This window comes from Bubalus kerabau, chromosome X (assembly GCF_029407905.1).
Source record: "Bubalus kerabau isolate K-KA32 ecotype Philippines breed swamp buffalo chromosome X, PCC_UOA_SB_1v2, whole genome shotgun sequence".
NCBI classification, from domain to species: Eukaryota; Metazoa; Chordata; class Mammalia; order Artiodactyla; family Bovidae; genus Bubalus; species Bubalus kerabau.
Window position 1 is genome coordinate 61509711 of NC_073647.1, and position 19757 is coordinate 61529467.

The 19757-nt window shown below is 44.6% G+C and overlaps 1 protein-coding gene across 1 annotated transcript in view; it reads left to right on the forward strand.

Moving 5' to 3' along the window:
* Window positions 1-3956, forward strand: part of SRPX2 (sushi repeat containing protein X-linked 2) — a 30924-nt gene extending 26968 nt beyond the window's left edge. Inside the window, exons 11-12 of the mRNA XM_055564389.1 lie at window positions 1963-2084; window positions 3444-3956. Coding sequence (XP_055420364.1) covers window positions 1963-2084; window positions 3444-3624 — 303 coding nt within the window. The 3' untranslated portion in view covers window positions 3625-3956. The remainder of the gene's footprint in view (window positions 1-1962; window positions 2085-3443) is intronic.
* Window positions 3957-19757: the final 15801 nt, after the last annotated feature.

Here is a 19757-nt window from a genome sequence, read left to right on the forward strand (position 1 = left end):
GGTGATGAATGTTAACTGGACTTATTGCGATGATCATTTAGAAAAATATCAAATCATTATATTGTATACCTGAAACTAATATGTCAACTAGTATCTCAATTTTAAAAAGAACATGAAAAGATGCTCAACATCACTCATTATCAGATAAATGCAAATCAAAACCACAATGAGGTACCATCTCACACTGGTCAGAATGGCTGCCATCAAAAAGTCTGCTGCTAAGTCGCTTCAGTCGTGTCCGACTCTGTGCGACCCCACAGACGGCAGCCCACCAGGCTCCCCCGTCCCTGGGATTCTCCAGGCAAGAACACTGGAGTGGGTTGCCATTTCCTTCTCCAATGCATGAAAGTGAAAAGTGAAAGTGAAGTCACTCAGTCGTGTCCGACTCTTAGCGACCCCATGGACTGCAGCCTACCAGGCTTCTCCATCCATGGGATTCTCCAGGCAAGAATACTGGAGTGGGGTGCCATCGCCTTCTCTGATCAAAAAGTCTACTAACAATAAATGCTGGAGAGGGTGTGGAGAAAAGGGAACCCTCTTACATTGTTGGAGGGAATGCAAACTAGTACAACCACTGTGGAGAACAATGTGGAGATTCCTTAAAAAAACTGGAAATAGAACTGCCATACAACCCAGCAGTCCCACTGCTGGGCATACACACTGAGGAAACGAGAACTGAAAGAGACACATGTACCCCAGTGTTCATTGTAGCACTGTTTACAATAGCTAGGGCATGGAAGCAACCTAGATGACCATCAGCAGATGAATGGATAAGGAAGTTTTGGTATATATACACAATGGAATATTGCTCAGCTATAAAAAGAATGCATTTAAATCAGTTCTAACAAGGTAGATGAAACTGGAGCCTATTATACAGAGTGAAGTAAGTCAGAAAGAGAAACACCAATATGGTATATTAATGTATATATATGGAATTTAGAAAGATGGTAATGATGACCCTTTATGCAAGACAGCAAAAGAGACACAGATGTAAAGAAGAGACTTTTAGACGATATGGGAGAAAGTGAGGGTGGGACGATATGAGAGAATAGTTTTGAGACATGTATATCACCATATGTAAAACAGATGACCAGTGCAAGTTTGATGCATGAAGCAGGGCACTCAAAGCCAGTGCTCTGGGACAACCCAGAGGAATGGGGTGGGGAGGGAGGTGGGAGGAGGGTTCAGGATATGGGGACATATGTGTACCTGTGGCTAATCCATGTCAATGTATGGCAAAAACCACCACAATATTGTAATTAGCCTCCAATTAAAATAAATAAATTGAATTTTAAAAATGAACAGGGGGTGTAGGCTGAAGGAAGAGGCAGCACTAGAGCAAAAGCAAGACAAGGATTTAAAACATATCAGTAAATGAACAATTGGTAACCCCCCCAAAAAATAACTTATGTATTTAAAAATCTATGCAAAACTAAGCAAGGAGAGATGATGTTACTGCAATTTGTTAATTACATTTCTCTTTTCTATCCCACATAATATAACCAATCTCTACACTTCATTAGAATAAAGGAAACACTGTTAGGGTAAGTGGGCTTCCCAGGAGGCACTGGTGGTAAAGAACCCACTTGCCAATGCAGGAGACATAAGAGACACGGGTTCGATCCCTGGGTCAGGAAGATCCCCTGGAGGAGGGTGTGGTAACCCACTCCAGTATTCTTGCCTGGAGAATCCAATGGAGAGAGGAGCCTGGCAGGTTATGGTCCATAGGGTGACAAAGAGTTGGACAAGTTTGGATCGACTTCGCATGCACACATGCACATCAGGGCAAGTGCTTCAGGAATGACAGAGGAAAGAGGTGGTAGACCCCCTCATGTGATGGTTTGTGAAGGAGCCCCTCCTTTCCCACACTGCCTCGACATGGTCCCAAGAAGAATCAGTTAAGTAGCCTTAGGTTTGGGTTTGACAGCCTATTCAGGAAAACCTTCTTCTCTCCCCTCCCAGCAATCCACTTGTGGACTGGACCTGAGGCATGTGACCATCATCGAGCTGGTGGGGCAGCCACCTCAGGAAGTGGGGCGCATCCGGGAGCATCAGCTGTCAGCCAATATCATTGAGGAACTCAGGTCCAGACTGGAGGGCAACAGGAAAGGAGTGGGTAGAAACCTTAGGCAGGACATTGGCCAAAAGACAGTTGTGGGAAAATCAGCAAACACTATTCTCTTGGGGAATTGCTTGTTTGAACTCTTTGGATGCATTAGGTAAGATCAGAGAGTGGCAGGGCATCAGAATCAAATGGCAGGGTGCTGTTGAAAATACAGATGACCACCTCAAACCACCTAGGACTATGCTTTTATGAGGCACCTCAGGTGACCCTGAAGCACAGCCAGGGCTGAGACACAGACTCAAACATGACTTAGATAAGCCTTTGATCCTGTCACCTGGTGGTTGTATCCTTTTGCCTTCAGTCTGCAAATAAGCAAAAATTAGGCAGTGAAATCTGAATCTTTAGGCAGTGAAATCTTTAGGCAGTGAAATCTGAATCATACTCATCTGCCCCTTGGGGAGGAGAAGACCATAGGGAACAGGTGGTAGAAGTTGACTTTTCTCATTTTCTGTCTGTTATCACCCTCCCAACCCCTCCACATATACTCAGAACCAATAAAGCCATCACTCCCCTCTGTTCCATAAACAATACCTGCCCCTAGGGCTTAATCTCAGGGACAGAAAGATTCAGTCCCAGGTAAAGACTGGGGCTTCTCTGGTGGTTCAGTAGCCAAGTCAGTGATAAAGAATCCACTTGCCTATGCAGGAGATGCAAGAGACTGTGGATTCAATCCCTGGGTTGGGAAGATCCCCTGGAGAAGGGAATGGCTACCCACTCCAGTATTCTTGTCTGGAGAGCGTGGTGGGCTACAGTTCATGGGGTCACAGAAGAGTCAGACACAACTTAGTGACTAAACAACAGCAACAAGAGGAAAGACAGGAAAACACTCAGAGGAAGGAGACTGCAGACTTGGTGATATTGATCGATCTGAAGGTTGACCAGGTGATATTGATCAGCCTCAGGGCTGCCATGTTTGGTTGTTCAGGCTATGCTTGTCCAGCTCTGGGAAGCACTGGTTATGGCATAGTGCCCGTGACTGGTGCTCCCTGAAGTTCTTACATGCAGCTCACATCGCTATATGTGATAGCCCTGCGTAAGGGGGCCTGTGAGGCAAGCACAGCTTGGTAGTAACAAAGCTGTTCCATCTGGGGTGAGGAAGGGACAGCTTAACACAGCTAGAGATGTTGGGGCAGCAAGACTAAGGTGTAAGCAGAGAAAAATAAAGGGGCTTGAGATAGTTACTGGAGGGGATGGGGCAAGGGATTCGGTGGGGAAAGAATTAGTCCATCAGTGGAGCTGTGAAAGATCAGAGAGGACTAGAGTCTGGCAGAATGATGTCTAGACAAGGTCTCACACATCCCTGGGCTCATCTCTCTAGGCAATTTCAGCACCTCACCCGCTCCTACTTCAACATGGTGTTGATTGACAAGCAGGGAATTGACCGGGAACGCTACATGGAACCTGTCACCCCCGAGGAAATCTTCACGTTCATTGATGACTATCTACTGAGCAATGAGGAGCTGATCCAACGCCGGGAACAAAGAGACATATGCGACTGAACTTGAGTCGGAGCATGGTTGAGGTCAAGGGAAAAGGTTCCCTGGTCAGCCAAAACTGGGGCCTAATCAAAGGAGAAAATGCTTTCCCACAGCTCTGAGGAAAGGACTCTAAGGTGGGTGAGGTTCCCTGATCCTGGGACATTTCCAGACACCTTTCCTCAAGCAAGTCTCTGCTTTAGGTAGCACTGGAACAGCATAAGAAGCTAGGGAGGGACTGAGGACAGGCCCTGGGCAGCAGCTTGTAGATAGAAAGTCTTACTTCTGCCCAGCTCTCCAAAATCTTTCAGAGAAGTAAATTCTAAATTCACTCACTAACCGGCTGTGTTTTAAATGGTTCCTCTACCCTGAGGTCTCTGGGGTCACGCAGAGTCCGACATGACTGAAGCGACTTAGCAGCAGCAGCAGCTACTCTGAGGTGACAGCAGAGGGCAGCACCATCACAACAGACAACCAGGGCACCATCAAGTGTGGCTGGATCTTCCTTACAGGTTAACTGTTGGGTTGGAAGTGAGGCAGAGCTCACTCTTGTTTGTCCTTCTCCCTTGTAGGATGTTGGGCTACAAATGTTAACCATCTGTTAACCATTCTGTAACCATCATCTCACCTAAGAGTTAGCAGGCCACTGCAGTTGGAAGGGAGCTTGGGGAGAAAAGTCAGACTAGAGCAGAATGCTTTCTCCTGCCCCTCCAACTAGCTCATAGGCCACAGTCTCTCCTTACTGAGCCTCCAGTGCTGCTCCTTCCTCAAAGAAACCCCCAGCTCATGATCCAGGAAACCTTAGAACCACCAAGTGGAAACTACATCATGGAGAAGGAAAAAAGACAGCATCAGCCACGTGTATAACTTATTAACACTTTGAAGAGATGAATACAGAGCAGGCAAGAGTTACAACAGCACAAACACAAGCGTTAAGGGCCATGAGTACATTTCTATTAGGAAATGTGAGTTATCTGGGATCTTGTGAAGCAGAGCAACATTCATGCACACTAACCCTGCTCTGGCTTCGGCCACACTCAAGCATGCATAGTGTTTGAAGAAAGGCAGTCTTCCCTAGGCTGCTGGGAACCTTCTTTTCTACACACATGAAAACAGTGTCAGGTTAAGACTCAGCAGCCATTCACCTTCCACATTACCCAGAGGGTAATTACTAGGAAATTAGAGGGGAAGAGGAAGCAGGCTAGATTGAGAAACAGGACTAAAAGGCTCAAGCACTGACTATGTGCCAGGTGCTGTCCTGAAAACTCACAATTGGCTGAAATCCTCATAAGAACCCTCTAAGCTAGGTCATTTACACATGCAGGGATGGAAGCACAGAGAGGTCACACAACTTGCCTAAGATCAAACAGCTCAGAAGTGGAGGCACAGAGAGGTCAGGCAACTTGGCTAAGATCACACAGCTGAGATGTGGAAGCACGGAGAGGTCAGGAAAGTTGCCTAAGATCACACAGGTCAGAAACAGAAGTACAGAGAGGTTACGCAACTTGCCAAAGATCACAAAGCTCATAAGTGGAAGGACAGAGAGGTTAGGCAACTTACCTAAGATCACACAGGTCAGAAATGGAAGCACAGAGAGTTTCACAACTTGCCTAAGATCACACAATTCAGAAGCAGAAAAGTGGAGGGACAGAGAGGTCAGGCCACTTGCCTAAGATCACACAGCACAGAATTGAAAGCACAGAGAGGTCAGTCAACTTGCCAAAGATTACACAGCTCAGAAGTGGAAGCCTAGAGAGGTTAGGAAACTTCCTAAGATCACACATCTAAGATATGGAAGCCCAGAGAGGTTAAGCAACTTGACTAAGATCACACATCTCATATGTGGAATCACAGAGAGGTCAGGCATCTTGCCTAATACCACAAAGCTCAGAAGTAGAAGCACAGAGAGGTCACGCAACTTGTCATGATCACACAGTTCAGAAGTGTAAGCCCTGAGAGGTCACACAACTTGCCTCAGATCACAAGTTCAGAAATGGAAGCACTGAGAGATCAGGCAACTTGCCTAAGATCACACAGCTAAGATATGAAAAACAGAGAGGTTAGGCAACTTGCCTAAGTTCACAGAGTTCAAGAGGAATCGAAGAGAGGTCAGGCAACTTGCCTAGGATCACAGAGCTCAAAGTGGAGAACAGAGAGGTCAAGCAACTTGCGTAAGATCACATAACTAGTAAGTGGAAGCCTACAGAAGAGAGGCAACTTGTCTAAGATTGCACATCTCAGATATGAAAGCTCAGAGAGGTTAGGCAACATTCCTAAGATCACACAGCTCAGATATGGAAGCACAGAGAGGTTAGGCAACTTACCTAAGTTCAGCAGTTCAAGTGGAAGCATAGAGAGGTCAGGCAACTTGCCTTAGATCACACAGATCAGAAGTGGAAGCACAGAGAGGTCAGGCAACTTGCCTAAGATCAACAATTCACATATGGATGAACACAGAGGTTCGGCAACTTACCTAAGATTACAGAGCTCAAAATGGAATCATAGAGATGTTAGGCAACTTGACTAAGATGAAACCGCACAGATGTGGAAGAAGATAGTGGTCAGGCATCTTGTCTAAGATCACACAGCTCAGAAATGGAAGCACAGAGAGGTCAGGCACCTTGTCTATGATAACACAACTTTGAGGTGGAAGCACAGAGAGGTCAGGCAACTTGCCAAAGATCACACAGTGCAGATATTGAAGAATAGAGAGGTTAAGCAACTTACATAAGTTTAACAGCTCAATTGGATGCACAGAGAGGTCAGGCATCTTGCCTAAGATCACACAGATCAGGGATGGAAGCACTGAGAGGTCAGGCCACTTGCCTAAGATGCCACAACTCAGAAATGGCAGCACAGAGAGTTTTGGCAACTTGTCTAAAATGACACAGCTCAGAAGTGGAAGCACAGAGAGTTTTGGCAACTTGCCTAAGATCACACAGCTCATATATGCAAGCACAAAGAGGTCAGGCAAATTACCTAGAATCACACAGCCCAGATGTGGAGCAGAGAGATGTAAAGCAACCTGCCTAACATCACACAGGTCAGATACAGAAGCACAGAGAAGCTAGGCAACTTGGCTAATATCACACAACTCAGAAGTGGGAGCACAGTGAAGTCAGAAAACTTGCCTAAGATCACACAACTGAGAAGTGGAAGCACAGGTAGGCAATTTGCCTAAGATCACCCAGCTCAGAAGTAGAAGCACAGAAATGTCAGGAAACTGGCCTAGGATCAAACATTTCAGAAGTGGAGAGAAGCACAGAGAAGTAAGGCAGCTTGCCTTAGATCACACAGCTCAGATATTGAAGAATAGAGAGTTTAGGCAACTTGCCTAATATCACATAGCACAGATGTAGAAGCACAGAGAGGCTGAACAACTTTCCTAAGATCACACAGCTCTTAAGTGGAAGCACAGACATGCAGGAAACTTGCCTAAAATCACCCACCTCAGAAGTGGGAGCACAGAAAGGTCCGGAAACCTGCCTAAGATCACAACAACAGGAGTGGAAGCAAAGAATGATGAGCAAACTGGCCTAGAATCAAACAGATCTGAAGTGGAAGCACAGATAGGTCAGGCACCTTATCTAGGATGACACAGCTCAGAAGTTGAAGCACAGAGATGTCAGGCAACTTCCCTATGATCACACATTCAGAAGTGGAAGCCTAGAGAGCTTAGGCAACTTGCCTAAGATCACACAGATCAGATATGGAAGCACAGAGAGGTCTTGCATCTTGCCTAAGATTACAAAGCTCAGAAGTGGAAGCACAGAGAGGTCAAGAAACTTGCCTAAGAAAACACAGCTCAGAAGTGGAAGCACACAATGGTTAGGCAACATGCCTAAGTTCACACAGCTCATATATGGAAGCACAGGGAGCTTAGGAAACTTGACTAATCCACACAGATGAAATGGAAGCACAGATCAGTCAGGCATCTTGCATAACATCACACAGGTCAGAAGTGGAAGCACAGAGAGGTCAGGCAACTTACCTAAGATCACAGAGCTTAAGTGGAAGCACAGACGTTAGGCCACTTGCCTAAGATCACACAGCTTAGAAGACGAAGCACAGAGACGTCAGGCAACTTCCCTATGATCACACCGCTCAGACATGGACGCACAGAAAGGTCAGGGTATGTGCCTCATATCACAGAGCTTAAGTGGAAACACAGAGAGGTTTGGGAACTTGCCTAAGGACAGACAGCTCAGAAGTGGAAAGACAGAGTTACACAGCATCCCTAAGATCACACAGCTTATAAGATGAAGCACAGAGTGATTAGGCAAGTTGTCTAAAATCACACAGCTCAGGAGTGGAAGCAAAAGTGGTAAGGCAACATGCCTAGGATCACACATCTAAAAAGTAGAAGCACAGAGAGGCTAGGGAATTTGCCTAAGATCACACAGCTCAAAAGTTGAAGCACAGAGACTGCAGGCAGCTTGCCTAATACCACACAGCTTAAGTGGAATCATTGAGAGGTTAGGCAACTTGCCTTAGATCACACAGCTCAGAAGTGGAAGCATAGAAAGTTTAGGCAAATTGCCTAAGATCACACATGCCAGCTAGGGAAGCTCAGAGATGTTAGGTAACTTGCCTAAGATCACACAGCCCAAAATTTGAATCACAGAGAGTTTAGGCATCTTTTGTAAGATCACAAAGCTCTGAAGTAGAAACACAGAGAGTTCAGGCAACTTGTCTAAGATAATACAGCTCAGAAGTGGAAGAACAGAGAGGATAGGCAACTTGCCTAATATCATGCAGCTTAGAAGTGGAAGCACAGAGAGTTCATGCAAGTTGCCTAAGATCATATAGCTCAACAGTGGAAGCTAGAGAGGTGAGAAACTTAACTAATATCACACAGCTTAAATGGAAGCACAGAGGTTAGGCAACTTGCCTAAAATCACACAGCTCAAGTGGAAGCATAGAGAGGTCAGGCAACTTGTCAAAAATTATGTAGCCAGAGGGGGAAGCACAGAGAGTTCCGGGAATTTGCCTAAGATCACACAGCCTAGAATTGGAAGCACAGAGAGGTCAGGCAACTTGCCTAAGATAACACAACTCAGAAGTGAAAACACAGAGAGGTTAGGCAACTTGCCTGCAATCACACAGCTCAGATATGGAAGCACAGAGAGGTCAGGAAACTTCCCTATGAACACACAGCTCAGAAGTGGAAGCAAAGAGAAGATGGTCAACTTGCCTAATATCACAGAGCTTAACTGGAAACACAGAGATCTTAGGCTACTGGCCTAAGATCGGAGAGCTCAAGTGGAAGCAGTGAGAGGTCAGGAAACTTCCCTATGATCACACAGCTCAGAAGTAGAAGCACAGAGAGGTTATGCAGCTTGACTAAGATGAAACAACTCAGAAGTGGATGCAGACCATGATTAGGGAACTTGCCAAAATCACACAGCTCAAATGTGGAAGCACAGAGAAGCTAAAAAATTTGCCTAATATCCCACAGCTCTTGTGGAAGGACAGGTGGGTCAGGCAACTTGCCTAAGTTCACAGAGCTCAGAAGTGCAAGCACAATGGGGTCAGGCAACTTGCCTATGATCACGCAGTTCATAATAGGAAGGAAGCACAGAGAGATCAGAAAACTTGCCTACTTCACACAGCTCATCAGTTCAGTTCAGTTCATTCACTCAGTTGTATCCAACTCTGCAACCCTATGGATTGCAGCATGCCAAGCTTCCCTGTCCATCACCAATTCCCAGAGCTTACTCAAACTCATGTCCATCGAGTCAGTGATGCCATCCAGCCATCTCATCCTCTGTTATCACCTTCTCCTCCTGCCTTCAATCTTGCCCAGCATCAGGGTCTTTAACAAGGAGTCAGTTTTTCGCATCAGGTGGCCAAAGTATTAGTTTCAGCATCAGTCCTTCCAATGAATATTCAGGACTGATTTCCTTGAGGATGGACTGGTTGGATCTCCTTGCAGTCCAAGGAACTCTCAAGTGTCTTCTCCAACACCACAGTTCAAAAGCATCAGTTCTTTGGTGCTCAGCTTTCTTTATAGTCCAACTCTGACATCCATACATGACTACTAGAAAAACCATAGCTTTGACTAGATGGACCTTTCTTGGCAAAGTGATGTCTCTGCTTTTTAGTATGCTGTCTTGGTTGTTCATAACTTATCTTCGAAGGAACAAGGGTCTTTTACTTTCATGGCTGCAGTCACCACCTGCAGTGATTTTGGAGCCCCCCAAAATAAAGTCTCTCACTGTTTCCATTGCTTCTCCATCTATTTGCCATGAAGTTATGGGACTGGATGCTATGATCTTAGTTTTCTGAATGTTGAGTTTTAAGCCAGCTTTTTCACTCTCCTCTTGCACTTTCATCAAGAGGCTCTTTAGTTCCTCTTCACTTTCTGCCATAAGAGTGGTGTCATCTGCATATCTGAGGTAATTGATATTTCTCCTGGCAATCTTGATTCCAGCTTGTGCTTCCTCCAGCCCAGGGTTTCTCATGATGTACTCTGCATATACGTTAAATAAGCAGGGTGACAATATACAGCCTTGATGTAATCCTTTACTGATTTGGAACCAGTCTGTTGTTCCATGTCCAGTTCTAACTGTTGCTTCTTGATCTGCACACAGATTTCTCAGGAGGCAGGTAAGGCGGTCTAGTATTCCCATCTCTTGAAAAATTTTCCACAGTTTTTTGTGAATACAGCTCTGCCATCTTGTTCACACAGCTCATATATCGAAGCAAAGAAAGTTCAGGCATCTTGCCTAAGATCAAATAGCTCTTAAATGGAAGCCGAGAGAGAGGTTGGGCAACCTGACAGAGATGTCACAGCTCAGATATGGAAGCATAGAATGTCTAGGCAACCTGTTCAAGATCACACAGCTCAGAAGTGGCAGCACAGAGAGGTCAGGGAACTTGCTAAGATCACACAGCTCAGAAGAGGAGGCACAGAGAGGTTAGGCAACTTTCCTAAGATCACACAGCTTTTATATGGAAGGACAGAGAGGTCAGGCAACTTGCCTAAGATCACACAGGTCAGAAGTGGAAGCAGAGAGAAGTCACGCAACTTGACCATGATTATACAGTTCAGAAGTGGAAGGACAGAGAGGTCCAGAAAAATATTTGAAAATCACACAGTTCTGAAATGGAATCACAGAGAGGTCAGGCAACTTGCTGAGGATCACACAGCTCAGAAGTTGAAGCACAGAGTTGTCAGGCAACTTCGCTATGACAAAAATGCTCAGAAGCAGAAGCACTGAGAAGTCAGGCAACTTGCAAAAAATCACACTACTCAAAAGGCAGAGAAGTAACACAATTTGCCTAAAATCACACAGCTCAAATATGGAGGCAAAGAGAGGTCAGGCAACTTGCCTAAGATCACCCAGCTCAGAAGTGGAAGCACAGAAAGGTCAGGCAACTTACCAAATATAACAACTACAGTAGTGGAAGCACAGACCATCAGGAAAATGGCCTAGGGAAAAAACAGCTCAGCAATGGAAGCACAGAGAGGTCAGACTACATGCCTAAGATAACACAGCTCAAGTGGAAGCACAGACATGTCAGGCAACCTGCATAAGATCACACAGCTCAGAACTGGAAGCACAGAGAGCTTAAGCAACTTGCCTAAGATCACACAACACAAAATTGGAAGCACAGAGAGGTTAGACAACTTGTCTAAGATCACAGATCTCAGAAATGGAAGTACAGAAAAGTCAGGAAACTTGCCTATAATCATACAACTCAGATGTGGAAGCACAGAGAGGTCAGGTAACTTATGTAAAATCACACTACTCAAATATGGAGAGACAAAGAAGTAATGTAACTTGTCTAAGATCACACAGGTCAAAAGTGGAAGCACAGAGAGGTCAGGCAACTTGCCGAAGTTCACACAGCCCAGGAGTGGAAGGAGAGAGTGATTAGGCAACTTGCCTACAATCACACAACTCAGAACTGGAAAAAGAGAGGACAGGCAACTTAACTACGATCACACAGCTCAGAAGTAGAAGCACAGAGAACTTAGGGAATTTGCCTAAGATCACACAGATCAAAAGAGGAAGCGCAGAGATTTCATGCAACTTGCCTAATATCACACAGCTTTTAGACCATTCAGTTATGATCTAAATCAAATCCCTTACAGTGGAAGTGACAAATAAATTCAAGGGATTAGATCTGATGGACAGAGTACCTGAAGAACTATGGACACAAGTTTGTGACACTGTACAGGAGGCTATGACCAAGACCATCTTCAAGAAAATGAAATGCAAAAAGGCGAAATCGTTGTCCTAGTAGGTCTTACAAATAGCTGAGAAAAGAAGAGGAGCTAAAGACAAAGGAGAAAAGGAAGGCTATACCCATCTGAATACAGAGTTCCAAAGACTAGGCAAGGACAGATAAGAAAGACTTCCTAATTGACCAATGCAGAGAAATAGAGGAAAACAATAGAATGGGAAAGGCTAAAGATCTCTTCAAGAAAATTAGAGATACCAAGGGACTATTTCATACAGAGATGGGCAAAATTAAGGACAGAAATGGAATGGACCTAACAGAAGCAATAGATATTAAGAATAGGAGACAAGAATACACAGAAGAATGTTAGAAGAAAGATATTAATGACCCAGATAACCACAATGGTATGATCGCTCACCTCAAGCCAGACATCCTGGAGTCTGGAGTCAAGTGGGCCTTAGGAAGCATCACTACGAACAAGGCTCGTGGAGGTGATGGAATTCCACTTGAGCTATTTCAAATCCTAAAAAATGATGCTGTCAAAGTGCTGCACTCAGTACACCAGCAAATTTGAAAAGCCCAGCAGTGGCCACAGGACTGGAAAAGGCCAGTGTTCATTCCAATCCCAAAGAAAGGCAATGCCAAAGAATGTTCAAACTACTGCACAATTGCACTCATCTCACATGCTAGCAAAGTAATGCTCAAAAATCTCTAAGTGAGGCTTCAACAGTATATGAACGAAGAACTTCCAGATGTTCAAGCTGGATTTAGAAAAGGCAGAGAAACCAGAGATCAAATTGCCAAATAATCCATTGGATTATTGAACAAACAAGAGAGTTCCAGAAAAACATCTATTTCTGCTTTATTGACTGTGCCAAAGCCTTTGACTATGTGGATCACAACAAACTATGGAAAGTTCTTAAAGTGATGGGAATACCAGACCACATTCCTGAGAAATGTATGCAGGTCAAGATGCAACAGTTAGAATCGGACATGGAACAATGGACTGTTTGCAAATTGGTAAAGGAGTACGTCAAGGCTATATATGGTCATCCTGTTTATTTAACATATGCAGAATACATCATATGAAATGCTGGGCTGGATGAAGCACAAGCTGGAATCAAGACTGCCAGGAGAAATATCAGTAACCTCAGATATACAGATGACAGTACCCTTCTGGCAGAAAGTGAAGAGGAACTAAAAGGCCTCTTGATGAAAGTACAAGAGGAGAGTGAAAAAGCTGGCTTAAAACTCAACATTCAAACAACTAAGATCATGGCATCTGGTCCCATCACTTCATGGCAAATAGACGGGGAAACAATGGAAACAGTGAGAGACTTTATTTTCTTGGGCTCCAAAATTACCACAGATGGTGACTGCAACCATTAAATTAAAAGACCCTTGCTCCTTGGAGGAAAAGCTATGACCAACTTAGACAGCATATTAAAGAGCAGAGTCATTACTTTGCCAACAAGGTCCGTCTAGTCAAAGCTATGGTTTTTCCAGTAGTCATGTATGGATGTGAGAGTTGGACGATAAAGAGCTGAGCACAAAGAACTGATGATTTTGAAGTGTAGTGTTTGAGAAGACTCTTGAGAGTCCCTTGGACTCCAAGAAGATCAAACCAGTCAATCCTAAAGGAATCAGTCCTGAATATTTATTGGAAGGTCTGATGGTGAAGCTGAAATTCTAATACTTTGGCTACCTGATGTGAAGAACTGACTCACTGGATAAAACACTGAAGCTGGGAAAGTTTGAAGGTAGAAGGAGAAGGGGATGACAGAGGATGAGATGGTTGGATGGCATCACCAACTCAATGGACATGAGTTTGAGCAAGCTCCAGGAGTTGGTGATGGACAGGGATTCCTGGCATGCTGCCGTCCATGGGGTTGCAAAGAGTTGGACACAACTGAGTGACTGAACTGAACTGACTCATTGGAATCACAGAGTGTTTAGACAACTTGTCACACAGCTGAAGTGGAAGCAGAGAGAGGTCAGGCAACTTGCGTATGATCACACAGTTCAGAAGTGGAAGCGCAGAGAGGTCATGAAACGCGCCTAAGCTCACTCAGCTCAGATATGGAAGCACAGAGAGGTAAGACAACTTTTTTCATTTCAACAACTCAACTGCAAGCACAGAGAGGTTAGGCAACTTGCCAAACATCACACAGCTCAAGTGGAAGCACAGAGAGGTCAGGCAACTTACCTAAAATCACACAGCTCATGAGTGGAAGCACAGAGAGTTTAGGCAACTTGCCTATGATACACAGCTCAGAAGTGGAAGCACAGAGAGGACAGGAAACTTGCCTAAGATGACACAACTCAAGTGGAAGCACAGATAGTTCAGGCAACTTGCCAATGATCACACAGTTCTGAAGTGGAAGCACAGATACATAGGCAACATGCATAAGATGACACATCTTTTAAGTGGAAGCACAGAGAGGTTATGCAACTGGCCTAAGATCACACAGCTTTTAAGTGCAAGCACAGAGAGATCAGACAACTTGCCTAAGATCACACAGCTCACAAGTGGAAGCACAGAGAGGACAGGCAACTTGCCTAAGTTGACACAGCTCAGAAATGGAATAACAGATAGGTTAGGCAACTTATCTAAGACAACACAGCTCAGAAGTGGAAGCACAGAATGGTTAGGCACCTTGCATAATATCATACAGCTCAGATATGGAAGCAGAGAGAGAATGTAGTCAGCCTGCCTGAGATCACACAGCTCAAGTGGAAGACAGATAGGTCAGGCAACTTGTCTAAGGTCACAAAGCTCAAAAGTAGAAGCACAGAGAGATCACACAACTTGCCTAATGTCACACAGCTTAAGTGGAATCACAGAGAGTTTAGGCAACTTGCCCAAGTTCACACAGCTCAAGTGGAAGCACAGAGCATTCAGGCAACTTGTGTAAATTCACACAGCTCAGAAGTGTGAGTGTAAGATTAGAGAGGTTAGGCACCTTGCCTAAGATCACACATGTCAGGTATGGAAGCTCAGAGATGTTAGGTAACTTGCCTAAGATCACACAGCTGAGATGTGGAACCACAGAGAGGAAAGGCATCTTGCATAAGATCACAAAGCTCAGAAGTGAAAGCACAAAGATCAGGCAACTTGCCCGAAATAATACAGCTCAGAAATGGAAGCAGAGAAGGATTAGGCAACTTGTCTAAGATCACACACCATAAATATAGAAGCACAGAGAGATTCAGAAACTTGCCTAAGATCACACAGCTCATGTGGAAGCACAAACAGGTTATGCAACTTGCCTAATTTCAATGGCTTATTGGAACCACAGAGATGTCAGGCAACTTACCTGCAATCACACAGGTCAGAAATGGAAGCAAAGAGAGGTCAGGCTACTTGCCTAAGAACACACAGCTCAGAAGTGCAAGCACAGAGAGGTCAGTCATCTTGCCTAAGATCACACAGCACAGACAGGGAAGCACAGAGAACAGGCAACTTGCCTAAAATAATACAGCTCAGAAATGGAAGCAGAGAATGGTTAGGCAACTTGTCAAGACCACACAGCACAAATATAAATACACAGAGAGATTAGGAAACTTTCCTAAGTTGACACAGCTTGGAAGTGGAAACACAGAGAGGTCAGGCAACTTGCCTAAGATCACACACCTGACAAGTGCAAGCAAAGAGATCAGGCAGCTTGCTTAAGATCACACAGTTCACAAGTGGAACCACAGAGAAGATAGGTAACTTGCCTAAGATCACACAGCTCAGAAGTACAAGCACAGAAAGGTAGGCAGCTTGCCTAAGATCACACAGCACAGTAGTGGAAGCACAGAGAGGTCAGACAACTTGCCTAAGATCACACAGCTTGGAAGATAAAGCACAGAGATGTTGGCAACTTCCCTATGATCATACCGCTCAGAAGCCGAAGCACTGAGAGGTCAGGCAAGTTGCATAAGGTCACACAACTCAGATATGCAAGCACCAAGAAGTTGCTCAACTGGCCTATAATCTCACAGCTCAAAAGTGGAAGCACAGAGATGTCAGGCAACTTGCCTAAGATCAGACAGCTCAGAAGTGGAAGAACAGAGAGATCTGGCACCTGGCTAAGACCACAGAGTTCAAGAGTTGAAACACAGAGATGTCAGGCAACTTCCCTATGATTACACATGTCTGAAGTGAAGATGTAGAAAGGTTAGGCAACTTGCCTAAGATCACAAGGCTTACATATGGATTCAGAGAGAGGTTATGCAACTTACCTAAGATCACACAGCTCAGACGTGGAAGCACAGAGAGGTCAGGCATCTTGCATAAAATCACAAAGCTCAAAAGTGGAAGCTCAGAGATGTTAAACAACTTGCCTAAGGTCACACACCAAAGAAGTGGAAGCACAGAGAGGTTGAGAAACTTGCCTAAGTCACACAGTTCAAATATGGAAGCAGAGACTTTAGGCTACTTGCCTAAGATCAAACCACTCAGAAGTGGAAGCACAGATAGTCAGGCAACTCACTTATGATCACACAGCTCATATGTGGAAGCACTGATAGGTCAGGCAGCTTGTCTAATATCATACAGCTCAAAAGTGGAAGCACAGAGAGGTTACACAATGTGCTTAAGACTACACAGCTCAGATATGGAACGAGAGAGGTTAAACAACTTACCTAACATCACACAACTCAGATGTGGAAGCACAGACAGGTCAGAAAACTTATGTAAGATCACATAGCTCAGATGTGGAAGACAGAAAAGTCAGGCAACTTGCATAACATCATACAACCCAGAAGGGGAAGCACAGAGAAGTCAGAAAACTTGCCTAATTTCATACAGCTAAGAAGTGGAAGCTAGAGAGCTCAGGCAATTTACCTAATACCACAGAGCTTAAGTGGAAGCACAGAGAAGTTAGGCAACTTTATGAAGATCACAAAGCTCACATATGGATGCACAGAGAGGTTATTCAACTTGTTTAAGATCACACAGCTCAGATATGGATGCACAGAGAATTTACACAACTTGCGTGAGTTCACACAAACAGATGTGGAAGCAGAGAGGTTCAGCAACGTGCCTTAGATCACACAGATCAGATATGGAAGCACAGAGAGGTTAGGCAACTTGCCTAACATCACACAGCTCAGAACTCAAAGAACAGAGAGATCAGGCAACTTGTCTGATCATACAGCTCAGAATAGGAAGCACAGAGAGGTCAGGCAACTTGCCTAAGACAAATAGCTCCTTAAGTGAAAGCACAGAGAACAGGAAACTTACCTAATTTTACAAAATTCAGAAGTGGAAGCACAAAGATGCTCTGAAATTAGCCTAAGATAACACAGCTCATATGTGGAAGCACAGGGAGATTTGGCAACATGTCTCAGATCAGTAAGTTCAAAAGTGGAAGCATAGAAATGTTAGGCAAGTTGCCTAAGATTGTACAGCTCAAATGTGGAAGCACAGAGATGTCAGGCAATTTGGCTAAGATCACACAACTCAAAACTGGAAGCACAGAGACGCTGGGAATTTGCCTTAGATCAGAAAGCTCAGATATTGAAGCAGAGAGAAGTTAGGCAACTTGTTTAAGATCACACAGCTCAGAAGTGGAAGCACAGAGAGGTTACACAACTTACCTAAGATCACACAACTCAGAAATGGAAGCACAGAGAAGTTTGGCAACTTGCCTAAGATCACAAAGCTCAAATATGGAAGCACAGAAAGGCCATGCATTTTTTCTAAGATTACACAGTTTGTAAGTGGAAGCACAGGGAGGTCAGGCAACTTGTGTAAGATCAAACATCTCAGATATGGAAGCTCAAAGAAGTTAGGCAACCTGCCTAAGATCACACAGCTCAGATGTTGAAGCACAAAGGGGTCAGGTATCTTGCCAAAGATCACAAAGCTTAGAAATAAACTTTACTACACAAAAAGCTCCAAGTAGTTAAGCCTCATCTCTGATCCTGGATCGAAATCCTCTCCTCTGGAGGTCACAAATCCTGGCATAACACAGCTTGCAGCAGCAGCCTTTCATCTTGGGAGCTCATCTGGGATCTTCAAGACAAGGTAAAGGTACTTGGAGCTCTAATTATTTGCTCTCCTGGTAACAAAGTTTTCTGCTGTACTTTACTAACTCTGTGGTGTGCCTGTGTGTGTGAAAGCAGCATGAAAGAGACGTGCCCTGCTCCAAGCCAGTGATGAGCCCTGCTCTACAGTTTCGTGGTGCCTCATAATGACTGAAGGCAGCCCCCAAAAGGGGAGCCTTGTCGGGGATTTATACCGACCCGCCAATGCCAAGAGGCACTCAATGTCCATGCGAGGGGAACAGCCAGAAATGGGTGAAGTGTATGGACTGAACATTCCTTTCTCAGTCACCTTTTCCTAGTCTCTTTGACCATTTTGTAACTGCCTGAGGAATTAGAACTACTAACCAAACCCTGTCGGATCACAAACTTTCAAGGGACTTGCAATCCATGCTGTTGGTTGTTTTATCAGACAGTAGAGACAAGAGCATGTTCAGTAGCTAGGTGGAGCACTAGCTCCAAGAATGTCTCAGGCAAGCAGTTGCTCTCCTGGCTGCCTGCCTCAGGGGCTAGCAACCTGAAAGTGAATCTTTATCATGGCTGTGCCTCCAATATATGTGGATAGGAGTACTGCTGGTGACCATGAGGTTTCTGAGGACACAGACTGAGAATCCCAGGATCTGGTCAGATTGGAAGTGCAATGGGCTTCTTCCTTTGGTAATGCTAGCTCTTAGCGGACCGGAGGAGGCTCTCCAGTGGCTTTGGAAGAATTGAACCTGATAGCTCGAGGACAAAAATTAATTTTTCCTCACTGGCCAGCCTTTCACCACCTCTTTTGCTATCACATATACTGGTGTGGTGGCACTTGGAAGGGACATCTTGGGACACCAAGAAACAGGTTAACTCCAGCCAGGGAAGGATGCTTAAGTGGAAGACCTGTCTCCACCCCCATCTAGAGCAGGGAGGGACACCTCTGGTAGAAAAAAAGCACTGGTCGTTGTTTTTTTTCTCTTACAGATGGGATCTAAAATTCCAGCCTCACTCCTTTGAACTGTATCCTGAAAAACTGGGATAGATTCAACCCCTACATCTTAAAGAAAACACACCTGATCTTCCTATGTGATACTGCATGGCCACGGTATCCATTGGAGGATGGCGAACAATGGCTGGTTGGAGGGTCTCTTAATTATAATACTGTCTTACAATTAGACCAGTTCTGTAAAAAAACAAGGGAAATGGGTAGAAGTAGCATATGTGTTGCCTTTTTTATCTCTGTGAGACATGCCAGACTTATGTCCTAATGGTATAGATTTGGGTGTGAAAACTTCAGCTCCCTCCTGTCCTCCTATGAGAGGGAGGATAGGAGACAAAGAGATAAGGAAAACAGGTTTCTCCAATCTATCCCTGGGATCGTATGCATGCAAAGGGCAACCTGAGAGGCTAAGGAACAGCCACACGAGCTGTTGCCTCTCCAGGAAGCACCCACCAGGAAAAATAACCAATCCATCAGAGTTAATAATCCTTTTCTTACAAGAAATACAAAAAATCAAGGAAGATCTGGGAAACTATTTGGAGGACCCAGAAAAATATATTAGAGCCTTTAAGGGTGTTACTCAGCTTTATGATCTTACTTGGAACGATGTGATGTATATCCTGGGGCAAACACTAACTTCTGACTCAAAAACTCAAGCTTTGAAGAAAGATACTGCCTATGGAGATGAATGGCTTGGTAATGAATCAGCAGGAAAGAGGGAGGACAACATAGCCATCCTCCCTACTGGGAATCAGGTAGTCCCAACTACAGAACCAGACTGTGACTATAACATGGCTAAAGTAAGATGGAATCAGGGTCATTTTGTCAGATGTATTCTTGAAGGACACAGGCGAGCATATGCTAAGACTTTAAACTATGCCAAACTGGCAAACATAGAACAGGAAGAGAAGGAAGCACCTGGTAAATTCCTAGATAGACTGCAAGAAGCCCTTCACAGATT